The sequence below is a fragment of the Callospermophilus lateralis genome, chromosome 9 (assembly GCF_048772815.1).
Source record: "Callospermophilus lateralis isolate mCalLat2 chromosome 9, mCalLat2.hap1, whole genome shotgun sequence".
NCBI lineage: Eukaryota > Metazoa > Chordata > Mammalia > Rodentia > Sciuridae > Callospermophilus > Callospermophilus lateralis.
Genome location: NC_135313.1, coordinates 61890476 through 61909997, shown reverse-complemented (window position 1 = coordinate 61909997; position 19522 = coordinate 61890476). Strand labels below are relative to the sequence as shown.

The 19522-nt window shown below is 39.5% G+C and overlaps 1 protein-coding gene across 1 annotated transcript in view; it reads left to right on the top strand.

Annotated features, from left to right (window-relative positions):
- Positions 1 to 1845: 1845 nt before the first annotated feature.
- The window catches only part of Cers6 (ceramide synthase 6), a 281399-nt gene continuing 263722 nt past the window's right edge, over positions 1846 to 19522 (top strand). The window contains exon 1 of the mRNA XM_076866208.2: positions 1846 to 2144. Within this exon, the coding sequence (XP_076722323.1) occupies positions 1975 to 2144 (170 nt within the window). The 5' untranslated portion in view covers positions 1846 to 1974. The remainder of the gene's footprint in view (positions 2145 to 19522) is intronic.

Sequence of the window (19522 nt, the reverse complement as noted above, 5' to 3'; positions counted from 1 at the left end):
CAGGAGAAAAACCAAGAGTGTGGTTTTTGGAAGCTAAGACAAGGATGTGTTAAGAGATAGGAACTGATAACTAGACCAAAGCTACTGATAGAGGTGTTGAGAACTGTTATATACTGACTTGTTTGTGTCCTCCCAAGATTCATATGTGGAAAGCCTAGTCCCCAGTGTAATGGTATGTGGAGATGGAATACCTGGGAGGTAATTACCTTATGAAGGTAGAACCCTCATGGAACAGGATTAATGCCTTTGTAAGAAGATAGAAAAGGAGCTTGCTTCCTCTCTGTCTGTTCTCAATGATGGGAGGATACAAGGAGAAGACAGCCATCCATGAACCAGGAAGTGGGCCCTTGCCAGATGCTGAATATGCCAGCACCTTGATTTTGGACTTTCCAGCCTCCAGAAGTGTGAGAAAAAAATATCCGTTGTTCATGCCACCTAGTCTAAGCAGACCGCTCTAAGACAAGAATTAAACTTTGTGTTTAGCAGCTTGGAGATTACTGGTGACCTTGAAGAGTTTCAGAGCAGTGCAGGGAGCCAAATGCTCAAGTGAAAGTTCCAAAGCGAATGGTGAGGAGAGAATTTAGAGGCAGCAGTATAGACCATTCTTCAGACCATTTTAAAGGGAAGGAATGAAAAGATGGTAACTGGAGGGAGAGAAAGAGTAACAAACTGTGTGTGTGTGTGTGTGTCTCTGTGTGTCTGTGTGTCTGTGTGGACACCCCCCCTCCGCTCCTTCCCCCCCACACACATTGGAAAGGACTAGTAGAAATTGTGGTAGAATCAGGCAGAAAATTAATGATTCTGACAAAACTGAACAAAGTATCCCCTGGAAGCAGGTGTACACAGGTCACTGCACTAACCCACACCAATGCATAGTGCGAGTGTAAGAACCTGCTTTAGGCCTCACAGTTCTATTGCCTTAAAGGTTTTAGATTCAAAAGACAGAAATAATGAGTCTGGGAAACAGAGTGGAGGTTGTCTCATGATCTGCCAAGTCAAAATGTGGTCCAGCAGTATTTTCAGAGAGGTTAGTTGAGAAGGGTAGAATTACAGAATGCTAGAGTTGCTTACCATCATCATTATTACCACCATCAAACAGCAATTAATAATCATAGCAATTAAGTGCCTAGTTTCTTGTGCCACCTCATAAATCAAAATAAAAGGAACTGGTTTGGGAAGCAATAGTATAATAGGCCAGAAGGTCAAAGATGGGGGAAAGACAGGCTTGCGGCAGAGGCAGAAATCTCTTGCCAAACCATCTCTTGTCCCAGTTCCTGATTTTCACCCTTCTCTCCAATCGCTGGAGTGAATGGTCCTTTTCCTTTTACTCCGGTTTCCTTTGCCTTTGCGCCCCCTACTTCTTCTTTTGCTGTCTTCCTTCAGCGCAGGGCCGGTTCCCAAGGTTCCTAAGCTCAGCCTCAGTGCCCATCAGCCTCCCCATCTCCTCCCAGCGCTTGGGAAGTGGACTAGAACCTTGAAACTACGGTGGGGCAGGAACCGGCGTTCTGAGCATGTGCAAGCAAACTTGGGGGCTGGGGCAGATTTTGGGGGGCCGGTACCAGGTCACTGCCCTAAGCTCAAAGCGAGAGATCGGCGAGCGCAAAGGTTGGCAGCACTCCCGCGGGCTGCGGCCCTGCGCCCTGGGCGCAGCAGCTGCGCCCTGCCCTCCGGGCGTGGGCGAGCTGGCCGCGTGTGCCTAGCTGCTTGACGCGAGGGCGAGCCAATCAGGGCGAGCGGCCCCGGCTGCCATGTGACAGGCGAGGCGGCCCCTTTCCCAGCGCGGCCAGAGGGAGGAGAGAACCGGGGCTCGCCGCGAGCCTTCGAGAGCAGCGGCCGCAAAGGAGGCGGCAGCAACGGCTGGCGGGAGCCGCGGCTGCAGTCTCGGGGCCAATCCGGCGCGCATCCCTGAGCGCCCAGCTCTAAGGAAAGCTCGGTGGGTCGCGGGAGCCGCAGGACAGGGGTGGACAAAGCAAGATGGCAGGAATCTTAGCCTGGTTCTGGAACGAGAGGTTCTGGCTCCCACACAATGTCACCTGGGCGGACCTGAAGAACACGGAGGAAGCCACCTTCCCGCAGGCTGAGGACCTCTATCTCGCCTTCCCACTGGCCTTCTGCATCTTCATGGTGCGGCTTATCTTCGAGAGGTAAGAAGGGCAGGAGTACCTCCTCCCCTCCCCCTGCACGCGCGCGCGCGTACACACACACACAAACACACACACACGCACACACTCTCTCTTTCTCACACACACACTCGCGCGCACACGCACACTCGCGTGCTCCGTGGCGCACGTCCCCGTGCCCAGCCGTTCGCTCCCACACCACCCAACCTTTGTGTTCCGAGAGGGGTTGCTGACCTCTCTGCTTCACTTGCTTTCTGGGAGCCTGAGAAGGTCTGGCTTGCCTACGGATTTCCTCCAGGGCGCCGGAGAGGGTTGCGGGGCATTAGGGTCGCCTCCCGCACTCCTCTCTAGCTGTCTCTCTCCTCCTGGCGGCGAGGGCAGCTGAAGGAACAAAGGTGAGAGGCTGCTGGCCTCGGGACGCGCCGCACTCCGCGAGGCTTGGCCCTATCCATCCGCGCGGCACTCCTCGTTGCCAGGCTGGGCTTCCCTGCCAAAGCTCAGCTCCATCCACCTGACAGCCAGGAACGTTCGGGACGCGCTGCCCAGAGCAAGGAGGAACCGCGCACACTTCCAGATCTACACTCCGGCTACTGATTGTAGGGAATATGCTTCAGAAGTATTCTCCAGGGTTGCCTTGGCTTTTGGTCGCTTTTTGGTTTCCATGTGTGATACTTAACATCAGGCCCTCAGTCTTTGGAAATAGGTGACAATAACGTTGCATGTTATTAGCAGTTTCCTTATAAGAGGCTAGGACAGTACAGGTGCATAGCCTGCAAAATGAACATGTGAAATTGATATCCGTGGCCTGTTAATAATTATGAACTTCTTCTTGGGACCAGAACACACTTAAAATAATTTAAAGAATTGTCATATAAGTGTTGGTATAAATCTTCAATTTGGTTGGCTATCTCCATTGTATCATGAACAAACTTGTGTTACTCTCATTGAAATCAGCCTTAGTTAATAGGTTAGATCTTGCCTGCTGTACATTCTCTGGGTGTTATTGAAACAAAACCTAGCCAGAGGCCCACACTTCTGTCTTTTTCATAACTGAAAACATCACCTTCCCCTTTTTTTCTCTTTTCCCATTCATAAAGGAAACCATGAATTTCTTAGATCACAAATTCTCACTTCCAGGTTTAGAATAGTTCAGTGGTAGAGTGCTTTTGCCTTGTATTTGAGAGACTCTGAGTTTGATCACAGCACCTTAAAAACGAAATAAACCCCACAAATTTCCACTTCCATGCCACCTCTCTACCCTGCCCCCAACTCACCTTGGTTTTGTTTCTTAAGTTTTTCTTTTGGTATCCTGTTTGCCTGAAACCACTACTGCAGACTGCAGAATATATCAATTGTATCATTTGTTGTTGGAAATAGCAACAAAGCTTCATGGAAAAAAAAAAAAGTATCTTTTGTTCAAGGAAGGTGTATTTTTCAATGGGCAGTATTGTTGTCAGAACTATCAGCTCTTCCCATGCTGAAATGGACATGCACAAAGGGAACATTTTGAAGACCCTCCATATTAAAATGATTGGAATTTGATACAAACTTGTCATTGATCCTATCCAGTACTGAGATTTATAGGGGAAAAGTGGGTGTATTTGCAGGTTAACAGTTGTTCCTACAGCTTATGTTTACTTGAAGAAAATAGGAAGTCATGTCTAATCTTGCAGTCTCTCCAAAGACAAGCAGATTCTCAGGACCAGCAGGTTGTTTGGTGCTGGCACATTGTAAGGGCTTCATATACAATTGTTGAATGATGTCTGATAATTTTTGCCTGATAAATTCTGGTTGGATTCATTTTTAGGTAGTAATGCATCTGAAAGAAATCTTCAGTTTTATGTTTGGAAGAACAAAAGCATGGCAGCTGGTGAACTGTATGCAGAGTGCTGCATTTTCCTGACATTCTTTTCCATGGTGTAGTTCTAGGCTGTTCATTAAGTTGGAAAATATTTTTAGAGAATGGAGATTGCTTTGTAATTATATTCTATCTTTAAACAAAGAAACAAACACTAATGTTATAGCTGAAGCCTGGAAGTTCTTTTTTAAAATTTGTTTTATTTATTTTTGTGTGTGTGGTTGGACACAATATCTTTGTTTTTATTTATTTATTTTTATGTGGTTCTGAGGATGGAACCCAGGGATTTGCATGCACTAGGTGAGTGTTCTACTTCTGAGCTACAACCCCAGTCCCCCTGGAAGTTCATTTTCCCTCTTCCTAAACCTTTTTATCTGCCTTTGCACAGCCCCATGAATTGACTTAGAGTTTACACAGGAGTCAGCTGCTTTCCAAACATCAGTCATAGCAGATGTCCTCACGTTGGTATGTAGACAGTTGGTCATTTCCTTTGGGCCATTGATCCAAATAGAAGTGGTTTAATGTGGTTTCATGGCCTGTATGGGAAGTGAAAGTTTATAATTCATGTTCAGAATAATAATCCAGTATGGCACATGTACCATAGGATGCAACTGACTTCTGGAGGAGTGGCTACTTTATTTCTTTCTATAGTTGTCTTTTTTTTTCTTTTCTTTCTTTTTCTTTCTTTTTTTTTCTTGTTGTTAACTAGGGATTTAACCGAAGGGTGCTTTACTATTGACCTACATCCCTAGCCCTTTTTATTTCTTGAGACAGGGTCTCACTAAATTGCTCAGGGCCTCACTAAGTTACTGAGGCTGGCCTTGAACTTGTGATCCTACTGTCTCAGCCTCCCGAGTTACTGGGATTACAGACATGCACCACCACACAGGGCTCTTCCTATAGTTATAACAGACCTATCTTTAATTATTCAGTCACTTTTTCTCTGAAAAAAATCTCAGGGTATAGTTGCATCTGAATTAAAAATTCTGCATGTTTCTATTCTTCTCAAATCCAAATGACACATTCTGTGATCCAACCAATGGTGTTCATCCCAGTAGTGTCCATCAAGAGCTTGAATAAGTTTTGCTGAGTCAGCCAATATTGTTATCACTAATAGAGCCCACTTAAAGTACCCTTTTAACATGTTGTGCATAAATATTTTGCAGTATTCTAAGTGGTCAGCATTATTTAAGGAAGCCTGTTGTGAATTCCTTTGTAAGATGAAATGCTTTTGTAATAGGAATGATTCCTTCAAGATTCTATTCTGCTTATGCTCTTACTGTTTTATTTTATTTCAAAGCTGATAACCTATTTAGGAAATACTTGATCATTTAAGTTTCTTATTTCCAATTAAATGAGGTCAGTAATACCCTTGTTAAGGCTAAAATTATGGATTTGAATGCCTTCTTAGTCTTATGTATTTGTCTTTATAAAGAAAAACACTCATGAATTAATTGAATTGGGCTTTGCCAAGCTGAACAGCTTTTTCTGTTTTCACTCCCATGTTGGGGTGTGGACAGTGGAGACACTAGTGGCCAGCACATGCCACTTTGCAGCAGCATATGGAAAGCAATATGGGAGCCCAGCATGACTGGTTAAAAATGGAGCAGCCTAAGGTCAATGACTTTTGGATGAGTCTATGAATTCCCCAGATCTTGGTGGTTTTTATCATAGCCTTTATACTATGCTTAACTCTGGGCAAGGACCAAAAGGGCCAATTTAGATACTACTTGATTGACAGAGCAAAATATTTCTTGTTTAAAAAAAGAAAAAAAAAGAATGGCTTTTCTTAGAATGGAAATTATAGTGTATGCCATTTTATTATATTATTGAGTTGATGACAGAGAACAAAATATTATTTACTATTGTAGCATTATTATGTATTTGATTAAATTTCTTGATTTCATGCTTGTTTAAGCTCAATAAGCCATTCTTAGTAATTATTAATAAATGCTTCTTCCAACTCCACTTTGTTTTCAAAAATGTGTTTTGTTATGGTATTCCTAAATGTGGGATTAAAGTTCTGCTGATTCCCTATTTGGAAACAAATTATTTGTGTCACTGTTGTAAAAGGTAACTTTAATGCACTTTCTTCTTTGTGAGCTTAGGAGGGAGAGATGCAGAAAGTATTGATAGGGAGTCAGAACAACCAAGTTGTAGTCAAAACTTACTTCATTCTGGGGCAGCGTCCTAATTTATCTCTGCTTATTTTCTCATGTACACATGAAACAAATGGCCACTATAATCTAAGGTTGCTTTCCCTCCCGATTCCCTGAATCCTGTGAGTCCTCTGTATTTGAAGCTTACTAATTATTATCTCATGAGACTTTTGTGCAGGCTAAATGTCATGTTTTAGCAGGCAGAAATAAGTCCCCTCAGAATAGTTTTTTTTTTAATAGAAATACTCTAGGCAATGGCTTAGTTTTTAGTATTTTAGTATTTTTGAGTAAACATAATCATTTGGGATGATGCCATTTTTGCTTTGAAAAGCTACAGTATTTTAGAAAACCAACAAAGAAGATTCATTAAAGAAACAATTGCTTCCTTTTGTCCTACCTCTTTATATGAAACTCAGAGCAAACTGACACTTGACTGGGAAAGAAATGAGTAGCTCATTCCTGACAGGTTACTGTTGGAATGCCAAGCTATGTGAGGAGTGTCACCTCTCTTGTGGTTGACTCCATGGGCTGTCCAGCCATTCAGCCCCCAGTGATCTGCTGTCTCCCAAACTTCAAGGAACAGCACCATCTTATTGTGGGACAGGGAATGTTTGGCCAGAGAGCTTTATTTCATCATTTACCTTACCAGCAGCCTTGGGTAAGTTGCTCTGGGACAGTTGAGAGGAAGGGGAAGGGAGAAAAGAAGGGAGGGAAAGAGGAGGGGAAGGGAATGTGTTGGGGGAGAGGAGTGAGTAAATGACTGCCAGGAAAAAGTGGGATGTGAGGTAAAGTTCATTACTGAAGGGTGTTCCTATAATGTGCCCTGTAATGAGAAGACTGATATCTTCAGATGTATTTCAAGAGTTTTTGATAACAGCTTGTTTACATTGTTTTCTCATGTAGTCATTGCTGTATATGAAATTCTGTAAATATATCATTTTAAATTTTTCCCCATTTTTATTGGTGCATTAATCTAATTGTACATTATGGTGGAATTCATTGTTACATATTCATACATACACACAATACAACAATAGCAATATAATTTGACCAATGTCATTTCCCAGTACTTGCCAGTATCCCTGCCCTCTTCCTCCCTCTGGTCCCTTTCCTATATTCTACTCATTTCCATGATATTGCCGCCACCTTTCTTTTTTCTTTTCCTCTCTAGTTTTCACATATGAGAGAAAACAAACATCCCTTGACTTTCTGAGTTTGGCTTATTTTGCTTAGCATGATGTTTTCAAGTTTCATCCATTTTCCTGTAAATTACATAATTTTATTCTTCTTGGCTGAATAAAATTCATTCATATATATATATATATATATATATATATATATATATATATATCTCACATTTCTTTATCCATTTATCCATTGATGGGTTCCTAGACAGGTTCCATAACCTGGCTATTGTGAATTATGCTGTTGTAAACATGGGTGTGCATATACCACTGTAATATGCCGATTTAAATTCTTAGGATAAACGTGAAGGGGTAGTATAGCTGGGTCATGTGATGGTTCCACTCCTAACCTTTTGAGGAACCTTCATAGTGGTTTTGATAGTGGTTGATAAATGTACCTTAGGTAATCAAATGATCAGAGGATTCATGTTAAGACTGGATACCTGCTATCCTAGAGTCTGGTGTAAGAAGCAAGAACTGGGTTCACACACCCATAGGTTGCCTCCTACAGCTTCTGATTGGGCTAGAAAAAAATAAGTTACAATGGATGTTTTGTTGGTAAACAACCTAAAGAGAAAGGGATTGTATTCTTTGCAAAATTTCAGTACAATTTTTTCATTTCACAAAATAAAAGGTTTGCATTTACAGGGTAGCTATTCATAATAGGTTGATTTGGGAATAAAATCTATAATGAGAAGTGCCATAGAATGGCTGAGGAGGTAGATGAGGTAACTTTATGCCATCACAAATTATTTAATGGTATGTATTGTAAAATTCACACCCTGATTTCATGTAGGACTTTTCTGTTGAAGGTATCTGATCTCTTTAGATAGGGCTAGATAGTTTTCTCCTGGATCTCTAGTTTGTATTTCAGAAGTGGTTGGTCTTTTGTGATGGGAAAGGGCAGGTGGCAAGGGAAGGAAAACACAGTGTCATTTGAATTTCTTCCGTCAACATACTAGGCTTATGGCTCTGTCTGACATCAGTGCACCTTCCTCAAGCTTTCTTCAAGTATTTTCCTTACCTGATTAAATTTTGTTGCAAGTGGTAGAATTTAAGTATATGAAACCTTTAAATGATTATTACATATGCTTCACATTTCTTCCTCCATTACTAGGCAAAACCAGATTTTCTAAAGCTATTGATTTTTAAATTTTTATAGTCAGGACTTTCAAATTTTTCTTTTGATCCTTTCTTAAATATTCTTGAGTCAGGATACCGGGGTTCCAGATTTTGTTTGATAATAACTGGTTGCTTAATGCTTCTAGAAACTATTTTTTTTCTTTCTTTTTAAAAGGTAAACAAGATCACCTCTTAAAACACAAGTATCATTCTATATTAGTGATGCCCTGAGAACTTTTATTTCTAAAACTTTACTCTTAGGTTTCTTCCTTCTTCCCACCCCCTTTTAAAGCAGTTTTTTTTTGGTTTGCATTCTTTCTTGGCACATCATTAACTGTGCCAAACACTATGCTGTAGCATGAATGAAAACAGGAGGGTGATCCTCATAGTGTATTAGTAACACTGTGGATGATTGCATGCCCAGGGCACATGTTCCAAAACTGACACAGTGCTTGCCACTTATTTTATTTTTGACTGCTATTAATGACTGCCATTTTTAATGAATAACTTTCCAGTTTTTGAAAATAAAAGTAAAAAACTAATTTTAGTCTAAATTTATTACTTTACATGGTTAACTTCATTTAGTGCTCTCCCATGCCCTGTGAGGTAGTTGCCCATTTTTACCCAGTTTTACAGATGAAACCAAGGGTTCAGATTTTAGGAAATGCACCTAACTTTATACAGCTTAAAATAGCAATGTAGGTATTTGGGACTTGGTTTCTTGATCTAATAATTTTGGTGATCTCCTAGTTTGAATATTATAAGATCATACATACATACATACACACACACACATGCATGCACACACACACATACACAGATGCACTCACACACACACACACTATATGGTTCTATGGTTTTATATATAGTCTGTTGTCATCTAATGATATAATGTGAACATTCTCCATGTAATAACATTTATTTAAAAATATTTTCACTGACTACATTATTCTATACAGCAGATATATTCACTTACTTTGTCCCTATATATTTGTTAGAAACTTAGGCTATTTTTAGTATATACATCTCTCATTTCCTATTGATTTCTGAGGAATATTTCCTAGAAGTGGCATTTCTAAGCCCCAAAGGATAAATTTTATTGTTTCCTTTTTTTTTTCAATATTGAGGATTGAACCCAGGACCTCATGCATGCTAGGCAAACACTTTACCACTGAGCAATATCCCCAGTGCTATTTTAGTGCTCTTGATGGATGCAAGTTACCAAATAGTTGTGCAGAAATGATATACCCATTTGTAAGTCCTTATCAGAATGCAGATTGTTATCGTTTGAATAAATTTTTGCTTTGAGAGTTGAAAAAAATATTATTGTCCTAAGGTGAACGTGTTTTTATATTACTCAAGATGAACTTGTTTCAAATATTCATTAGTTACTTGTATTTCACTTTCTCTGAATTTAGGTATATTTTCCTATTGAGATGAGAAGATGAGGTTTGTTCTTTTTTTTTTTTTTTTTGGTGGGAAAGTGGTTGCTGACATCATTATCCTACTTCTTTTTTGGGGGGGGTGAGGAAGTAAGGGAGATTGAACTCAGGGACACTCGACCACTGAGCCACATCCCAAGCCCTATTTTGTATTTTATGTAGAAACAGGGTCTCACTGAGTTGCTTAGTATACTTCTTAATGGTCTTGACCAATCTGTTTCTTTGGTCATATGATTACTCCCATCCATTTCTCTTTGCCTCATTTCTCTCCAGACTTCAGGAAGGAAGCTTCTCAGACTCTACATAGTGGGAGAGATGCAGTCAGGAGGATGAAGTAGACAATCTCCTGACTTTAGTATGGAGAGTGAGGCAAGATCAAGGGCTGGGCAGAAGACTGAGCCCTCAAGAATGAATGATTTTAGCCAGGCACAGTGGTATACACATGTAACCCCAGAGGCTCTTGAGGTTGAGGCAGAAGGAGTTCAAAGCCAGCATCAGCAACTTAGCGAGGCCCTTAGCAACTTAGTGAGGCCCTAAGCAACTCAGTGAGATGCTGTCTCTAAATAAAATATGAAAATGGACTGGGGATGTGACTCCGTGGTTAAGCACCCATGGATTCAATCCCTGGTACCCTAAAACAAACAAAGAAAGAATGAATAATTTTTATGAAGGGAAACTTGGATAGAGCCTAACTCCTGTACATTGTCCTTCCAAACTTTTAGTTTAAAATGACTTAATACATTAATCCTTATGAAAATACAATTTAAAACCACAATGAGGTAGCATCTCATAATCATGAGGTTGGTTGTATCAAAGCAAGCAAACAAAATAGAAAATAGTAAGTTGTCACTAGGATGAGGACAGATTAGATCTCTTGTGCACTGTTGGTGGCAAAGCAAAATGGTACAGTGACTATGGAAAATAGTATAAATGATCCCCCCCAAATTAAGATAGAATTACCATCTAATGCAATTTCACTTCTGGTTCAAATCTGTAAAGAATTGAAATCAGGGTCTTAGCCATGTTTATAGCAGCATATTTCACTATAATCAAAAGTTAGAAGCAACCCTAATGGTCCATGGGTGGATTAATGGATGAACAAAATGTGATACTTTCGTCTCAGTCTGTATAGGCTACTATAACAAAATACCATGAACTGAATAATTAATAAATAGGAATTTATTGCTCACAGTTTGGAAATTCAAGATGCCACCCAATTTGCTGTCTGATGAGGACCTGTTTTCTGGTTCACAGATGGCACCTTCTTGCTATCTTCTCCATTGTGGAAGGGGTAAGGCAGTTCTCTCAGACCTTTTATATGGGCATTAATCCTATTCATCAGGTCCAGCCCTGGTGACCTAATCACTTCCCAAAGACTCCACCTTCTAACACTATCACACTGGTAATTAGGTTTGAACATAGGAATTTTGGGGAGGGGATCCCAAACATTCAGACCATAGCAACATACAATAGAATATTATTTAACATTAAAAAGTAACTGTATACTTAAAAAGAATTAAGATTAGAAGTTTTATGTTTTATGTATTTTACCACAATAAAAGAAAAAATAGTAGAAGATTCACTGACTTAAAAGAAAAAGTCACTTACTAGAAATAACTCTTTTCATTTTCTAAGCATACATTTTTCTAGTTGGAGCACATGTCCAAGTCCTCTTGATCTCAGTTTCCTCAAGCACTTTTTTTTTTTTTTAATGCACAATTCTCTTCAGATGTAAGAAAGCACCTCTTCTTTCCAGAACCATTGGTCATGGGTAGTGAGGAGGGGAGGAGAAATGGAAGGAAGGTTTAATATTCAGAAAGTAATGGGAGCATCCTGGGGCCTTTTTGGAATTAAGAAGAGAATGAATGGAATATCAGAGAGATTATAGAATTTGGGATTAAATCCAAACATTTCCCTGAATCATCTGTGCAACACTTCACTGGAACCAAACAAACAACTTACCTCATTGATAGTGCAATTTAATAAATGAAAGGGGGTGTGTACAGAAAAGGAGAGCTGGGTGAAACTCACTCATGCATGGGGTGTGGTGGTAGAGGATCCCTGGGATTGAAGAAGGCATCCTGGTGAGCACATAATCCGTTTAAAGTGAACCAGGATAATAGGATAAAGTTCTCTCCAGACAAGTGGCCTAGGCCACAGATGAGTCCTGGGGAGCTTTGGGTGGGTCATGGTCAGATTTGACCTATCTCCCTGTCTTTCAGTTTGATTTTATGTGCATTTTGTAAGCAATGATTTTAACATTTGAATACTGGAGAAGATAATTTTCCTCAGAAGCTACATATTATAAAGACAATCAGATGATAAGCCTTGCCAGGCACATTATAGAACGGTAGTTTTTGATGTTTATTCTAAAGTATACTCATTGTACAAAACTGTCTTTTCTGTAACTCATCTGTGAGAATATTTTGGGCTGTTGGTTTTTTTTCTTTAAGAACTTTCTTTTTCCTCACCTCTGTCCTTTAAAATGGACTGCTCTTGTTTTGCCTTTATTAACTTAGAATTGAATTGTGAGGTTGTTTATTATTACTTTTTGGGTAGGGGTGGGGTTGGAGATATACAAATGTTTTTTAATTGCAGGAGGGATACATTCCTTTACTAGGTAATCCTTTTACACAGTGACCTAGGACTAATATTTGTTTGTGACTTGCCATTGTCCCATAAATTTCACATCTTATCTTTGAAGTTTCTGCTACAAGATATCCTTGCCCTCCTGAAACTGTTCCTGAGAGTATCTTTTCTTTCTTTTCCTCCATTTTTCCCTTTTACTCTATCCTTTCCTTTCTCCTTCCTCCTTCTCTTCCTTCCCAGTATCACTGGTGTGGATCCTCTAAAGTCACTGGGAAGTTTGGAGAGAAGAGGAACAGCCTATAGTTTGGAGTTGGGGAGAGGATAGAGAAAACCACTCAAAATCTTGTCTGGGGACAGTTTGGCCAGTGTCAGAGTAAAAGCTGCCAGCTAGTCTGAGTGGCTCTGTGGAGCTTGTTTTAATAGATCTCCACTTCACAGCAGAATGAAATGACTTAGTCGTTTAAGTACAGTGACAGTTTGGACAAGATAGCTTGAGTGAAGGAAAATTGAGAAAAAAAGCCATCAGTCATTTAGGCATAATGGAGAGTAGGAGATAATTAATAAAGGCTTTGTGTGTCAGTAGGTATGTGTGTATCTTTGAGTGCTTGGGTAGGCTTGATGTTGACTGTGCATTTAAAGTATGTTATGGCTTTGTATGTTTATTGTAATTAATTGGAAATGTATATTCCTAACTAAAATTAAGAGGAGAATGAATGGAATATCAGAAAAGTTACAAAATTGGGGATTGATTTCAAACATTCCCCTGTGTCATCTGTGCAACGGTGGATAACATACTCTGTGAAATTTGGTGTCCTCACTTGAAGAATGGAGAATATGCCTATGCTGTAGGATTGGATGACTCATGGGAAACTATATTTAAAGGGGACTCAATGAAAGTACACATTGTGTAGAACATACTCGATACCACAGTGTAGTGTTTAGCACCTACTTGAGAAATTATATTGTGTAACTGTGATTGAGTATGCTGGGTGGACAGGGGCCCGGGGAGAGGGTGCAGCTTGTGGAGGCAGTAGGGCCTGTTTATATATTTGATCCTGGGACTGGAGGATTTGCTTGTTCTGTTGAAGAGTAAATATTTAGAGTATTAGGCTTTGCAGCACCAATCTCTTTAGCATGGTGCCTATTTAAGGAGTAGAATGTGTTGAAGCCTTTTTCCCCTCAACTGTTCATAATGATGTGGATTGTGCCCAGGGAATCTGCTTGTATTTGGTGGCAGAAAATTATTTCTAATAGCGAGGTTTTAAACAAAAGATAGGCAACTGTGTGTGTACTTTGAGCCCGACACCTCTGGGTTCTGTGCCATTGGAGAGGGCTCCTGAGAGGATGGTCTTCTACTGGGTAGAGTTTTCTAAAGAAGCTGAGTTTCAGTGGAGGAAGCCTTAGGCTGATATCCCAATCTACCTCCCACCCCTAGTCTTGCCCCAAAAGTCCTCTTTTATTGCAGATGGTCTCAAGGGAAAATGGATTAGTTCTTCACTCACTGGTAAATGGCAAACATCACATTTGGCATCACGTTGCCTTGAGACCTGGGCTACATTCTGCTCTTGCCACTTACTGGCTACAGGTCTAAAGAGCAAATTAACCTAATCAAGTTCACTTTCCACCTGAAACCCATAGAGTTGCCATGAGGATTAAATGAAATAATGTGTGCATTGTGTTGAGGAGAATGCACAGCTCACTGAATGAGCGAACACTTGTTCTTCAGGTTTGTTCCAGTCATTCACACACACCTACCCACAGTCGTCTCCAGTGTGATTGATGGGGTTCTTATTTCCAGAAATGAGACTTCGCTGGGCTTACCTTTATGTGATCAACATGCACGTCAGATCCATTCCTGACAGAGCCAATGTAGGGTTGGCAGTGAAGTCATTTGAGTTTACTTTCTCTATTATCTTCCCTCTTTCTATTTTCTTTTCTTCTGAAGAAGATTCTCATTCTTCCAGTGGTAACAGGCAGAAAGGTAACCTTTGAAGTTTAGTGAAGAATGGAACCCCATCTACCTTATGGTCATGTGATTTACATTGCTGAGGTTGTGCATTCTTATTTAGACAACTCAGAAATACTTTATTGAATGAGAGCCTTGGGACTGATATTTATTGATTTCTTTAAAAATTTTAAATCTAGGAGATTACTACCTTAATATAATCTTTAATAAAAAAGAAATTGAATCTAATAGCATTTATAAAAAGGCAAACATTCGGGGCTGGGTATGTGGCTCAAGTGGTAGCGTGCTCGCCTGGCATGCATGTGGCCCGGGTTCGATCCTCAGCACCACATACAAACAAAGATGTTGTGTCCACTGAAAACTAAAAAATAAATATTAAAATATCCTCTCTCTCTCTCTCTCTCTCTCTAAAAAAACAAAACAAAACCAAAAAAAGGCAAACATTCAAAATTGACTGAAAATACTACATCTATGTATTTTTTCCTTGAGAGAGACAAATCTACATCCCCGAATTTGAACTTCCATTGATATGCATGTGGCCAACCTGCCTGACCAAATTAGTTCAAAAGGGATTTGCACCTGCTTTCAACTGTAGGCATTTTTCCAGCTCTTTATAATTTAAAATGTAAATAGCCATGTAAGTAATTTTTAAAATATTCCAATTTTAAGGCATCAATGGAGGGCATTTTAAGATGATTAAATGTGACCTTTTTGGTAGGTTGTCTTTTAAATAAAGAAGTAAGGCAAAGATGAAACCACACTGCTCTAGACTGACAAATTGCCAAAAGCTGCTTCAAGTACAGTTGTAGTTTAATAGAATCACAGACATTGTACTTAGAAAGGAAATTGAAACCTTGTTCATTAAAAAATGTACAATCTACCATCGGTCAGACAACAGTGGTGTACCAGAACTGTCTGTCCTGGGTGCATACAACAAGGGGTGAATTTTCTGTAAAAGATTTAAAAAAATAAAATAAAATTGACTAAGTTAGTTTGCCTTTTATGAGCACCACGTGAAGCCAATTATACACATAGGGAGGATGAAAATATGTCTCCTCTGTCCCCCATGCTCATGAGTCCCATTCCCTTTGGAACACCACTGCCAGGTCCTGTGTCAATGCACCAATGATATAAGGCCACCCTTGGGGAACTACTGACACAGATTAAAAACAAGCAGAAAACTTCCACCTCACGTTGTGTGTTACATGTCAAGATACCAAGGCCCAGAGACTTGAAATGACTAGCCCTCTGCAGAGCGTGGCTGCTGTGGAACCCGCGGTACTGCTACTGTGAGTGACCATCCGTCCAGAGAAACCTGGAAGGCTTGTCACCCTACCTGATTGCTCACTCTATGAAATCTATGCTGGTCACCATCCAGGGGCCTTTTCACAGTCACTGCCTGTGTGTGATGGACTCAGGGTGGTATAGGAAGAAGTGTCCTTGGTGATCCAGGTGTTTGGCCCGCCCCCTCTGTCCAGGTGCCGCATTTCATGGCTTCTTTTAAAAGGCAATCAAAGGTCATCCTATTAAGTGTGGGTTGGAGCTCTGCAGGGCAGAGTGCATTCTGCAAGTGCCCAGGGCCAGTTCTTGGTGTGCCGATCCCTCTCTTAGCATGTTGATCCTGTGTGAGAGACTGTAAACTTCTGTTTTCCTCCTACCTTCGTCTCAGTGTATGCTAAGTGTCTTTTGTGAAGTACCCACCCTTCACCAGCTGCTTGTGACATTGTAAAGGGACTGGGTTTCATGTGCGTGGCTTTCTTGAGTTTTACCATGTGTGAAGCTTACTTTTGCTAAAGTCCGATACTTGTGGCTAATTTGAAAGAGCTAAGTTCCCGAAGTAAACAAGCCAGTGTAGTTCACTGTCATTTTAGAGTTGAGCCAGGGAAGTGATAGGGAATTCCAGCTGCTGGGATGTTGCCTTCCTCAGATGCAGAGCTTAGTGGTGGGTTTCTCTCTAGGCAGAAAGCAGGCTGGCCAGTGTGGGTACCTGTGCTCCCGCCTGGCCGTCCACCCTTGGTGCAGTGCCAAGCCCTGTAGGATTGGATAGAGGGCAACTGGTCACCAATTCAGGACTATTGCTTTTGATGGCGGGACTCATTTACTTGATGTTTCCACATCTTCCCTTCCCCTCTTGCTCAGAACCTACTCTGTCTTCAAATCTAAAACATCTGGGTGACTGGCATCTCCTGACTGGGAAAGAATCTCCTCTCCTTAACCTTCTCATCCTGAGCCCTGGTTACCAGCTGTGCTTGTTATTAATCATATTTGCTAGGGTAATAGTGAGTTTGAGGCAAACCCGCTTAAAAGGGTAGTTACTAAGAGCTTTCCCTTCAACTTACGGAAACTTTTTAATATTTTTGATGTTTAGGAAAAAAACATAATAAAGAGCATGGAATAAATGTTCTTACTGCTTCAAAGACAATCTCGTGGTTTAGAATTCTTTTTCTTACTGAAAAAAGAAAACATACTCCACAATTTTGAAATGACTGTTTCTTGTTTGGCAAGTAGTTTCCCCCCTCTAATGTTCTATTAAAACAGAACCAAACTCGGGGAGGCTTTCTCTTCGTCAATCCCCATTTCATTTTCCACCCAATGTCTAATCCTTTACTCAGGGTTCAGATCTAAGGAGTTTTAGTCCTTTCAAATTATCTAAAGCTTTTATAAATGGGGTGTACTTAACTGCTAGAAATTTCTTAGTGCCCTGTTTTAAAAGCCCATCTTTTAATGAATCAGGATGCTCCTCTGAAGGAGAACTGTAAAGTAAAGAGTATATGATGATATATTTTGGATGTTGACAACAAGTTATATTTATCATTGTAGGTGGAACTAAACACAGTATTTTGGTCCTGAGGCTTAGCGTTCAGAGTTCAGTTTTGTGGGGAGAGAAGCAGGGAGAGGAGAGGAGAGGAAAAATAAGAATATGACAGTGTAGACAATAAATGTTTCTGCCAGTGTGTATGTAACAAAGGGACCGAATTAGAATTCCATCTTGGTGGAGCCCTGGTTCAATTACCACAATAGCCTAGAGGGTATCAGTTGTAAAGCCAGCTTTTACATGTGTAATCACTTGTTCAACAAACATTCATATGCCATTGTGTTAGTCTACATGTGTGACTTATATGCAGAAGCATGCAGGAAATTCCTCCTGAATGTACAGCTCATTGAATTATCACAACAAAATGAAAGTACCAAGTGTTCAACGAGTTAGAAGCCAGGTCAAGAAACAGAATAATTACTAGTATCCTTCCTACTAAGCCTCCTCCTGCCTGGTGTTTAGCTACTTTTATAAGTTAAGGAAAAATTATTTGAAGCATAAAGATAAGATACAAGAATCTCATCTTTGCAACAAAACTCACTCTTCTACTTAAGGTCATTAGTTCCTGTGGAGGCAAATGAGAACTCACGTACTTGCCACAATGAACCTTTATTTTCTCTCTTCTTGTTAAGTTCGTCCACAGGCTGTGTGTGTGTGTGTGTGTGTGTGTGTGTACGCGTGCACGCGCATGCACTTATGTAAAAAAGTCTGATTTTATATTTATCTATTAAATACAATAAATAAAAAATTATTTAGAAAGGAATGGGAAGAGAATGTCAGAATGTAAACAAGCGAAAGAACCAGTCTAAACACCCATTTTCTTTCAAATCTTATTTAATTACTTTACTGAAACTGTTTTATAAGGTTAGGCATTAACAGGGGCAAAAATGTTGTGCTTTTATATCTTTTTTTTTTTTTTAAATAAGGATGTTAACAAGGATATGTGTGTAAGTTTGTTGACATTTTTCTGGATCCTGTTCCTTGACTGTAGGTGGTATCACACAATTGGAAATCAAAGCTATCATATACTTTGGACGGCAAAAGCCAGGAATTTTGCACACTAAGTATTGGTTTGTGACATTGAACTATTCTGTTTGCTTGAAAAGAATATCCTAACACAGCACTTTTAAAATTGTACTCCCCTTAAAAATACATATCTCTTTCAGTTTTTCTTGTTTGTGAAGTTTCCTATTCTGTCTTTGGAGATAGCTTCAATTTCATTTGTTCTCTTCTTCAGAAGTAGCAATTATACATGTGTTAGATTTCTTTTGTCTCGCATCTTCTCTATACTCACTTTTATAATTTTTTATGTTCTTTTATTAATTTTCCTTACACCTAATTACCATGTATCTTTTTCATGTGTGTTTTTTCTGTTGCTCTTAATGTTTCTGTGATCTTATTTAGTCTTTCCCCTCTTTTGTCCTGCTCCCTGTGTGTTTTTGTTCTCTAACCATTACTTTCTGAACTCTAGTATCTCTTCTTTGACCTTTTAATTTATTTATGTAGTTTTGAAGTGCAATCATGTAGTCTGAGTTTCTTTATAAGTTTTTGTTCGTGTGGGTAATTCTTTTTCATCTGCTTTCTACTTAACAAGTTTGTAATTTTCGTGTATAGGTTGTACTGATTCCTGCCCATACCTTTTGATACAAAAATCAACAGAAAATTTTGGATTCTTTTTTTCTACAAAGTGGGTAACCTAAAACAAGCTTTAAAATCTTCTATTGTTTTTGTACTCACAGCATAATAGATAGAATGGTGTTCTTAAAAAAATATATGTCATTGATAAAATCATCAGTATGGTTTGCCATCCTTTTTATGTAAGTCTTAAAATGTTCATGGCATGGCAAGGTTAAAGTCCAAATTTCTCAAAGCTTATTTGAAAGCTGTGGGGGTTGTAGTATATATATTCTTCCAAATTGTGCAAGTTAAAGATAACGGGTTTTTGTTGCATTAATTTTAAAATGGAAGTAATGAATTTTTTCCAGTTTCCTTAGAAATGTAACAACATAATATCAATGAATCTCTGAATCGGTATTATTTTAGCAGTAACACTTTGTTAATTTCTAGTATGTTAACTTTACTTTGAGAATTTGAAAAATTTCAATGTTTAAATAATTAGTAATTCTGTAAAAAGTCATATTTGAAACATTTTGAACATTTAAAATTATAATCTTTCTTCTTCCATTAAAAAAAATTGAAAAGCACATCTACAGTCTCATTAGGAAACTTCTAAAGCAGAAAACAAAACAAAACAAACAAACAAAAAA